Source organism: Lampetra fluviatilis, chromosome 70 (genome assembly GCF_964198595.1).
Source record: "Lampetra fluviatilis chromosome 70, kcLamFluv1.1, whole genome shotgun sequence".
Lineage (NCBI taxonomy): Eukaryota > Metazoa > Chordata > Hyperoartia > Petromyzontiformes > Petromyzontidae > Lampetra > Lampetra fluviatilis.
In genome coordinates, this window is record NC_136344.1 from 1,967,514 (window position 1) to 1,979,715 (window position 12,202).

Consider the following 12,202-nt stretch of genomic DNA (forward strand, 5'->3'; position numbering starts at 1 on the left):
CCCGCCCCTCACCCCGCCCCTCACCCCGCCCCTCACCCTTTCCCTCGCCCCTCACCCCGCCCCTCACCCCGCCCCTCACCTCTCACCCCGCCCCTCACCCCGCCCCTCACCCCTCCCCTCACCCCTCCCCTCACCCCGCCCCTCACCCCCGCCCCCTCACCCCGCCCCTCACCCCGCCCCTCACCCCTCCCCTCACCCCTCCCCTCACCCCGCCCCTCACCCCGCCCCTCACCCCGCCCCTCACCCCTCCCCACACCCCTCCCCTCACCCCGCCCCTCACCCCGCCCCTCACCCCTCCCCTCACCCCTCCCCTCACCCCTCACCCCGCCCCTCACTCCCCCTCCCACCGACCCCGCCCACAGGTACGCGCCCACCAAGCGATGGCACATCGACACAATCATGCGCGTGCTCACCACGGTGAGTGCCTGGCACTGCAGCCACCACCACCACAGCCAGTTTAACATAACATAGACTCATCACAGAGACACATAGACTCACATAGAGACCCACAGACTCATCACAGAGACCCACAGACTCATCACAGAGACCCACAGACTCATCACAGAGACCCACAGACTCATCACAGAGACCCACAGACTCATCACAGAGACCCACAGACTCATCACAGAGACCCACAGACTCATCACAGAGACCCACAGACTCATCACAGAGACCCACAGACTCATCACAGAGACCCACAGACTCATCACAGAGACCCACAGACTCATCACAGAGACCCACAGACTCATCACAGAGACCCACAGACTCATCACAGAGACCCACAGACTCATCACAGAGACCCACAGACTCATCACAGAGACCCACAGACTCATCACAGAGACCCACAGACTCATCACAGAGACCCACAGACTCATCACAGAGACCCACAGACTCATCACAGAGACCCACAGACTCATCACAGAGACCCACAGACTCATCACAGAGACCCACAGACTCATCACAGAGACCCACAGACTCATCACAGAGACCCACAGACTTATCACAGAGACCCACAGACTCATCACAGAGACCCACAGACTCATCACAGAGACCCACAGACTCATCACAGAGACCCACAGACTCATCACAGAGACCCACAGACTCATCACAGAGACCCACAGACTCATCACAGAGACCCACAGACTCATCACAGAGACCCACAGACTCATCACAGAGACCCACAGACTCATCACAGAGACCCACAGACTTATCACAGAGACCCATATACTCATCACAGAGACCCATAGACTCATCACAGAGACCCATAGACTCATCACAGAGACCCACAGACTCATCACAGAGACCCACAGACTCATCACAGAGACCCACAGACTCATCACAGAGACCCATAGACTCATCACAGACACCCATAGACTCATCACACAGACACCCATAGACTCATCACACAGACACCCATAGACTCATCACACAGAGACCCACATACTCATCACAGAGACCCACAGACTCATCACAGAGACCCACAGACTCATCACAGAGACCCACAGACTCATCACAGAGACCCACAGACTCATTACAGAGACCCACAGACTCATCACAGAGACCCACAGACTCATCACAGAGACCCACAGACTCATCACAGAGACCCACAGACTCATCACAGAGACCCACAGACTCATCACAGAGACCCACAGACTCATCACAGAGACCCACAGACTCATTACAGAGACCCACAGACTCATCACAGAGACCCACAGACTCATCACAGAGACCCACAGACTCATCACAGATACCCACAGACTCATCACAGAGACCCACAGACTCATCACAGAGACCCACAAACTCATCACAGAGACCCACAGACTCATCACAGAGACCCACAGACTCATCACAGAGACCCACAGACTCATCACAGAGACCCACAGACTCATCACAGAGACCCACAGACTCATCACAGAGACCCACAGACTCATCACAGAGACCCACAGACTCATCACAGAGACCCACAGACTCATCACAGAGACCCACAGACTCATCACAGAGACCCACAGACTCATCAGAGACCCACAGACTCATCACAGAGACCCACAGACTCATCACAGAGACCCACAGACTCATCACAGAGACCCACAGACTCATCACAGAGACCCATAGACTCATCACAGAGACCCATAGACTCATCACAGAGACCCACAGACTCATCACAGAGACCCACAGACTCATCACAGAGACCCATAGACTCATCACAGAGACCCATAGACTCATCACAGACACCCATAGACTCATCACACAGACACCCATAGACTCATCACACAGACACCCATAGACTCATCACACAGACACCCATAGACTCATCACACAGAGACCCACATACTCATCACAGAGACCCACAGACTCATCACAGAGACCCACAGACTCATCACAGAGACCCACAGACTCATCACAGAGACCCACAGACTCATCACAGAGACCCACAGACTCATCACAGAGACCCACAGACTCATCACAGAGACCCACAGACTCATCACAGAGACCCACAGACTCATCACAGAGACCCACAGACTCATCACAGAGACCCACAGACTCATCACAGAGACCCACAGACTCATCACAGAGACCCACAGACTCATCAGAGACCCACAGACTCATCACAGAGACCCACAGACTCATCACAGAGACCCACAGACTCATCACAGAGACCCACAGACTCATCACAGAGACCCATAGACTCATCACAGAGACCCATAGACTCATCACAGAGACCCACAGACTCATCACAGAGACCCACAGACTCATCACAGAGACCCACAGACTCATCACAGAGACCCATAGACTCATCACAGACACCCATAGACTCATCACACAGACACCCATAGACTCATCACACAGACACCCATAGACTCATCACACAGACACCCATAGACTCATCACACAGAGACCCACATACTCATCACAGAGACCCACAGACTCATCACAGAGACCCACAGACTCATCACAGAGACCCACAGACTCATCACAGAGACCCACAGACTCATCACAGAGACCCACAGACTCATCACAGAGACCCACAGACTCATCACAGAGACCCACAGACTCATCACAGAGACCCACAGACTTATCACAGAGACCCACAGACTCATCACAGAGACCCACAGACTCATCACAGAGACCCACAGACTCATCACAGAGACCCACAGACTCATCACAGAGACCCACAGACTCATCACAGAGACCCACAGACTCATCACAGAGACCCACAGACTCATCACAGAGACCCACAGACTCATCACAGAGACCCACAGACTCATCACAGAGACCCACAGACTCATCACAGAGACCCACAGACTCATCACAGAGACCCACAGACTCATCACAGAGACCCACAGACTCATCACAGAGACCCACAGACTCATCACAGAGACCCACAGACTCATCACAGACACCCATAGACTCATCACACAGACACCCATAGACTCATCACACAGACACCCATAGACTCATCACACAGACACCCATAGACTCATCACACAGACACCCATAGACTCATCACACAGAGACCCACATACTCATCACAGAGACCCACAGACTCATCACAGAGACCCACAGACTCATCACAGAGACCCACAGACTCATCACAGAGACCCACAGACTCATTACAGAGACCCACAGACTCATCACAGAGACCCACAGACTCATCACAGAGACCCACAGACTCATCACAGAGACCCACAGACTCATCACAGAGACCCACAGACTCATCACAGAGACCCACAGACTCATCACAGAGACCCACAGACTCATCACAGAGACCCACAGACTTATATCAGAGACCCATAGACTCATCACAGAGACCCATAGACTCATCACAGAGACCCATAGACTCATCACAGAGACCCACAGACTCATCACAGAGACCCACAGACTCATCACAGAGACCCATAGACTCATCACAGAGACCCATAGACTCATCACAGAGACCCATAGACTCATCACACAGACACCCATAGACTCATCACACAGACACCCATAGACTCATCACACAGACACCCATAGACTCATCACACAGACACCCATAGACTCATCACACAGAGACCCACATACTCATCACAGAGACCCACAGACTCATCACAGAGACCCACAGACTCGTCACAGAGACCCACAGACTCATCACAGAGACCCACAGACTCATCACAGAGACCCACAGACTCATCACAGAGACCCACAGACTCATCACAGAGACCCACAGACTCATCACAGAGACCCACAGACTCATCACATAGACCCACAGACTCATCACAGAGACCCACAGACTCATCACAGAGACCCACAGACTCATCACAGAGACCCACAGACTCATCACATAGACCCACAGACTCATCACAGAGACCCACAGACTCATCACAGAGACCCACAGACTCATCACAGAGACCCATAGTTGTCCTGTCAGGGCAGTGATGGTGGTGGTGGTGATGATGATGGTGGTGGTGGGTGGTGGTGATGATGGTGGTGATGGTGATGGTGGTGATGGTGATGGTGGTGATGATGGTGGTGGTGTTGACGGTGAGTGATGATGATGGTGGTGAGTGATGGTGGTGACTGTGGTGGTGGTGATGATGGTGATGGTGACGATGTGTGCGTGTGCAGGCGGGGAGCTACGTGCGTGACGACGCTGTGCCCAACCTCATCCAGCTGATCACCAACACGACGCAGCTGCACTCCTACACGGTGCAGCGCCTCTTCAAGGCCATGCAGGAAGACATCTCACAGGTGACGCCTCATCGTCGTCATCATCATCGTCATCATCGTCGTCGTCGTCATCGTCATCGTCATCATCGTCATCATCATCATCGTCGTCGTCGTCGTCGTCATCGTCATCATCATCGTCATCATCCTCAGCATCATCTTCATCCTCCATCTCATCATCGTCATCATCGTCATCATGCACCTCCCAATCCTCCTCCATTTGCCCCCCACCCCCCCCCCCCCCCCCCACTATGCACCCCACTCTACGCTGTGCTGGTTTGCAGTGCTCACGTGCCCCCCCACGTCTCCTCCCCCCCCACGTGCCCCCCCCCTCCCACGTGCCCCGTGTCCCCCCACCCACGTGTCCCCCCACCCCACCCACGTGCCCCCCCCCCCCCACGTGCCCCCCCACCCACGTGTCCCCCCCCCCCTCCCACGTGCCCCCCCCCACGTGCCCCCCCACGTCTCCTCCCCCCCCACGTGCCCCCCCACCCCATGTGTCGTGTCCCCCCCCACCCACGTGCCCCCTCCCCCCCCCACGTGCCCCCCCCCCACGTGCCCCCCCCCAGCCCCCGCTGGTGCAGGTGGCTGCGTGGTGTGTGGGTGAGTACGGAGACCTGCTGCTGTCGGGACACTGCGAGGAGGAGGAGCCTATAGAGGTGGGTGGAGTCACGTGGGGGGAGGGGCCTATAGAGGTGGGTGGAGTCACGTGGGGGAGGGGCCTATAGAGGTGGGTGGAGTCACGTGGGGGAGGGGCCTGTAGAGGTGGGTGGAGTCACGTGGGAGAGGGGCCTATAGAGGTGGGTGGAGTCACGTGGGGGAGGGGCCTGTAGAGGTGGGTGGAGTCACGTGGGAGGAGGGGCCTATAGAGGTGGGTGGAGTCACGTGGGGGAGGGGCCTGTAGAGGTGGGTGGAGTCACGTGGGGGGAGGGGCCTGTAGAGGTGGGTGGAGTCACGTGGGGGAGGGGCCCCCCGTCGCCGTGGTGACGATGCCTCCCCCGTCGCCATGGTGACGATGCCTCCCCCCTCTCCCCCGTCGCCATGGTGACGATGCCTCCCCCCTCTCCCCCGTCGCCATGGTGACGATGCCTCCCCCTCTCCCCCGTCGCCATGGTGACGATTCCCCCCCCCTCCCCCCCGTTGCCGTGGTGACGCAGGTAACGGAGGACGAGGTGCTGGACGTGCTGGAGGGGGTCCTGCAGTCCAACCTGTCGACGTCCATCACCCGCGGCTACGCGCTCACCGCCTCCATGAAGCTGAGCACTCGCTTCTCCAGTACCAAGTGACTAGTACACTCACTCACTCACTAGTACACTCACTAGTACACTCACTCACTCACTAGTACACTCACTAGTACACTCACTCACTCACTAGTACACTCACTAGTACACTCACTCGTACACTCACTCACTCACTAGTACACTCACTCACTCACTAGTACACTCACTAGTACACTCACTCACTAGTACACTCACTCACTAGTACACTCACTCACTAGTACACTCACTCACTAGTACACTCACTCACTAGTACACTCACTCACTAGTACACTCACTCACTCACTAGTACACTCACTAGTACACTCACTCACTAGTACACTCACTCACTAGTACACTCACTCACTCACTAGTACACTCACTAGTACACTCACTCACTAGTACACTCACTCACTAGTACACTCACTCACTCACTAGTACACTCACTCACTAGTACACTCACTCACTAGTACACTCACTCACTAGTACACTCACTCACTAGTACACTCACTCACTCACTAGTACACTCACTAGTACACTCACTCACTCACTAGTACACTCACTAGTACACTCACTCACTAGTACACTCACTCACTAGTACACTCACTCACTAGTACACTCACTCACTAGTACACTCACTCACTCACTAGTATACTCACTAGTACACTCACTCACTCACTAGTACACTCACTCACTAGTACACTCACTCACTAGTACACTCACTCACTAGTACACTCACTAGTACACTCACTCACTAGTACACTCACTCACTAGTACACTCACTAGTACACTCACTCACTCACTAGTACACTCACTCACTCACTAGTACACTCACTAGTACACTCACTCACTAGTACACTCACTCACTAGTACACTCACTCACTCACTAGTACACTCACTAGTACACTCACTCACTAGTACACTCACTCACTAGTACACTCACTCACTCACTAGTACACTCACTCACTCACTAGTACACTCACTCACTAGTACACTCACTCACTAGTACACTCACTCACTAGTACACTCACTCACTCACTAGTACACTCACTAGTACACTCACTCACTCACTAGTACACTCACTAGTACACTCACTCACTAGTACACTCACTCACTAGTACACTCACTCACTAGTACACTCACTCACTAGTACACTCACTCACTCACTAGTATACTCACTAGTACACTCACTCACTCACTAGTACACTCACTCACTAGTACACTCACTCACTAGTACACTCACTCACTAGTACACTCACTAGTACACTCACTCACTAGTACACTCACTCACTAGTACACTCACTAGTACACTCACTCACTCACTAGTACACTCACTCACTCACTAGTACACTCACTAGTACACTCACTCACTAGTACACTCACTCACTAGTACACTCACTCACTCACTAGTACACTCACTAGGACTCACTAATGCACTCACTCACTCACTTTGTGCGTGTGTCCGTGTATCTGTGCGTGCGTGAGTGGGAGTGGTGGTGCAGTGGTTAGCGCTACGAACCCGGCGACCCGAGTTCGATTCCCGCTCACGGCCAACACCACCGGTGACGATTATCTGAACCGGTCCTGGGCCTCCCCTAGGTCGTCTCAGCCTCAAATGAGTAGCCGGTGTAGCAGTGGTGGTGTAGTAAACATCGCCACTGGGGAGACAAAGGCGGCCGGGCGTGGTGCTGGCCACCCACCCCCTCGTGTGCCACAGTGCCGGCCTTCGTAGGTGTTCGATAACTGCACTTGCCCCTACAGTCTGTTACAGGCTACACGGGGGACCTTTGTCTGTGTGTCTATAGGGCGCTGGTGATGCTACTAACAGCACTTGCCCCACAGCCCTGTGGTGTCCGTGTGTGTGCGTGCGTGCGTGTGTGTGTGCGTGGATGGTGTCGGTGTGTGTCTGTGTGTGTGTGACCATACGTGTGTGCGTGCGTGTGACGGTATGTGTGTGTGTCTGTGTGCGTGTGTGAGTGCATGTGTCCGTGTGTGTGTGTGTGTGACGATACGTATGTGTGTGTCTGTGTGTGTGCGTGTGTGTGTGACGGTACGTGTGTGTGTGTGTGTGTGACGGTACGTGTGTGTGTGTGACGGTACGTGTGTGTCTGTGTGTATGTGTGTGTGACGGTACGTATGTGTGTGTGCGTGTGACGGTACGTGTGTGTGTGCGTGTGACGGTACGTGTGTGTGTGCGTGTGACGGTACGTGTGTGTGTGCGTGTGACGGTACGTGTGTGTGTGTGTCTGTGTGCGTGCGTGTGTGTGTCTGTGTGCGTGCGTGTGTGTGTGACAATACGTGTGTGTGTGTGACTACGTGTGTGTGTGTGCGTCTGTGCGTGCAGTCGTATCCGCAAGGTGGTGTCTATCTACGGCAGCAGCATCGACATGGAGTTGCAGCAGCGTGCGGTCGAATACACCACACTCTTCCACAAGTTCGACCACATGCGGTGAGGCGGGCGAGCGGGCGGGCGAGCGGGAGGGCGGGCGAGCGGGCGGGTGGTGAGGCGAGCGGGCGAGGGTGTGTAGGGAGGAGGAGGAGGAGGCTCGTGAAGGACGCTACTGGGCAGTGCCAGGCTTGGTGCACGTTGAGGGGCGTCGCCGCTCACAACAACGAGCGGAGCGCCGGGCGGATAAAACGCAGCGACCAGTTGGCACAGTGGGGGGCACGGGTGGTGGTGCATCTGCACCTAGCCTGGCACAGCAGTCAACCCATGGCATCTGCTGGGTCTGTCCCGTGACCTCCTCCTGCACCTAGCCTGGCACAGCAGTCATCCCACGGCACCTGCTGGGTCTGTCCCGTGACCTCCTGCACCTAGCCTGGCACAGCAGTCAACCCATGGCATCTGCTGGGTCTGTCCCGTGACCTCTTCCTCCTGCACCTAGCCTGGCACAGCAGTCAACCCACGGCATCTGCCGGGTCTGTCCCGTGACCTCCTCCTCCTGCACCTAGCCTGGCACAGGCAAGCGTGGTGATGTCACCGCCACTTGGTGGTGAAACAGCAGCTGTTTCCGTAGCCCGCGGTGTGACACGCGCCGTGGTGACGTCCGGCGTTGTTGGCGGTGGTGGCGGTGGTGGCGGTGGTGGCGGTGGTGGCGGTGGTGGCGGTGGTGGCGGTGGTGGCGGTGGTGGCGGTGGTGGCGGTGGTAACGGTGGTCGTGGCGGTGGCTGCGGCGGCGGCCGTGGCCGTGGTGTTGGTGGCTGCAGTGGCTTTGTTGACGGTGGTGGTGACGGTGACCGTCACTGTGGCCGTGGTTGTGGCGGTGGTGGCGTTGTGTCCGTGGTTGTGGCGGTGGTGGTGGCTTGTTTGACGGCGGTGGTGCCGGCGGTGCAGGCCGGCGCTGCTGGAGCGCATGCCGGTGATGGAGAGGGCCACGGCCAACGGCCCCACGGACGCCAACGGAGAAACCAACGGCGACGCCGAAGCCGGCGAGCGCAAGAAGGCCGACCCCTCGGCAGTGGCGTCGTCCGTCGCTCCACCCTCCTCCTCCTCCTCAGAGGTGACTCACTCGCACACTCACTCACACAGTCACTCGCACACACAGTCACTCAGTCACTCAGTCACTCTCAAAGTCACTCACTCATACACACACAAAGTCACTCACACACTCACACAGTCACTCACACACAGTCACACACTCACTCACACACTCACACAGTCACTCACTCACACACTTACACTCACACAGTCACTCACTCATACACACACAAAGTCACTCACTCACACACTTACACTCACTCACACAGTCACTCACACAGTCACACAGTCACACAGTCACTCACTCATACACACACAAAGTCACTCACTCACACAGTCACTCACACAGTGACTCACACAGTCACTCACACAGTCACTCACACAGTCACTCACACATTGACTCACACAGTCACTCACACAGTCACTCACTCACTCACACAGTCACTCACACACAGTCACACACTCAGTCACACACTCACTCACTCACAGACTCACACAGTCACTCACTCACACACTTACACTCACACAGTCACTCACACACACAGTCACTCACTCACACACAGTCACTCACACAGTCACTCACTCACACACTTACACTCACACAGTCACTCACACACTCACACAGTCACACACTCACACTCACTCACTCACACACTCACCCGGTCACACACTCACTCACTCACTCACACAGTCACTCACACACACAGTCACTCACTCACACACAGTCACTCACACAGTCACTCACTCACACACTTACACTCACACAGTCACTCACACACTCACACAGTCACACACTCACACTCACTCACTCACACACTCACCCGGTCACACACTCACTCACTCACTCACACAGTCACTCACACACACAGTCACTCACTCACACAGTCACACAGTCACTCACTCACACAGTCACTCACTCACACACTCACACAGTCACTCGCACACACAGTCACTCACTCACACAGTCACTCACTCACACAGTCACTCACTCACATAGTCACACACACACACACAGTCACTCACTCACACAGTCACTCACTCACAGTCACTCACTCACACAGTCACTCACTCACACAGTCACTCACTCACACAGTCACTCACACACACAGTCACTCAGTCACTCGCACAGTCACTCACACAGTCACACACTCACACTCCCACACTCACACAGTCACTCACACACTCACACAGTCACTCACTCAGTCACTCACACACTCACTCACACAGTCACTCACACAGTCACTCACTCACACAGTCGCTCACACACGCGCACACACACTCACTCACACACACTCGCACACACACTCCCTCATACACTCACTCACACACTCACTCCCTCATACACTCACTCACTCATACAGTCACTCACACACTCACACACACTCACACACTCACTCACACACTCACACTCGCTCACACACTCACTCACACACTCACACTCGCTCACACACTCACTCACACAGTCACACTCGCACACACACTCACTCACACTCTCACTCACACTCTCACACAGGCCATGGGTAGCAGCGGTGAGTGGTGGTGGTGATGGTGGTAATGGCGGTGCAGGGTAATGGTGTTGGTAGTGGTGGTGGTAGCGGTGTTGGTACTGGCGATGGCAGCAGTGCTGGTGATGGTGATGGTGGTAGTGGTGGTGGTGGTGGTAGTCGTGGTGGTGGTAGTCGTGGTGGTGGTGATGGTGGTAGTGGTGGTGGTGGTCGTGGTGGTGGTGGCGGTGGTGGTGGTAGTGGTGGTAGTCGTGGTGGTGGTGGTGGTGGTGGTGGTGGTGGTCGTGGTGGTGGTGGCGGTGGTGGTGGTAGTGGTGGTAGTGGTGGTGGTGGTGATAGTCGTGGTGGTAGCAGTGGAGGCATCACCTTATCTACGCCAAACTTAGGAACTGCAAAGCCTCGTGGGTAATTCCCCACAATGTCGTGCGTGTCAATGCGTGCCCCCCCCCCACCCTTAACCCCCCTCCGCCCCCTCCACCGACCCCGGTTGCCCCAGGTGACGGATCTGCTTGACCTATTGGGGGGCAGCACCACGGCCGGCCCCCCACTCCCAAACTCCTCCCTCCCCTCCAAGCCGCCGCCCCCCTCGGCGGCAGGAGGAGGAGGAGGTGACCTCCTCAACCTCCTCGGACTCGACATCTCCGGTACGCACGCAGGCCGCTGTGTGAGGGAGTGCGGGGGAGTGCGGGGGAGGGCGAGAGAGGGCGCGGGTGAGTGAGTGAGTGCGGGTGAGTGCGGGTGAGTGCGGGTGAGTGCGGGTGAGTGGTTGAGTGATAGTGAGTGTGTGATTGAGTTGTTGAGTGATGGTGAGTGTGATAGTGAGTGTGTGTGTGTGTGTGAGTGATGGTGTGTGTGTGTGAGTGATGGTGAGTGTGTGTGAGTGATGGTGAGTGTGTGAGTAAGTGATGGTGTGTGTGTGTGAGTGATGGTGTGTGTGTGTGAGTGATGGTGAGTGTGTGTGAGTGATGGTGAGTGTGTGAGTAAGTGATGGTGTGTGTGTGTGAGTGATGGTGTGTGTGTGTGAGTGAATGATGGTGTGATTGTATGTAGAAGTTGCAGCTGCTACTCAGCACTTGCCCCTACACCCTGTTAAGGCTACACGGGGCACCTTTGTCTGTGTGTGGGGGTGCAGGCCCCCCCCCAGTGTCCACGCTGCAGGGACCCCCTCCTGCGTTTCTTCTCGACAGCCTGGGGTCCATCACCAGCGAGTCGCCCTTCAACAACGCCCTGCACAGTGAGACGCTCACTCACTCAGTCGCTCG

At 55.8% G+C, this 12,202-nt stretch overlaps 1 protein-coding gene across 1 annotated transcript in view; it reads left to right on the forward strand.

The window, feature by feature from the left end:
* Positions 1–12,202, forward strand: part of LOC144952858 (AP-1 complex subunit gamma-1-like) — a 49,680-nt gene that overhangs the window by 31,443 nt on the left and 6,035 nt on the right. Inside the window, 8 exon segments of the mRNA XM_078883329.1 lie at positions 363–417; positions 4,603–4,725; positions 5,271–5,360; positions 5,859–5,983; positions 8,302–8,406; positions 9,292–9,457; positions 11,437–11,584; positions 12,073–12,174. Of these exon segments, the coding sequence (XP_078739455.1) occupies positions 363–417; positions 4,603–4,725; positions 5,271–5,360; positions 5,859–5,983; positions 8,302–8,406; positions 9,292–9,457; positions 11,437–11,584; positions 12,073–12,174 (914 nt within the window).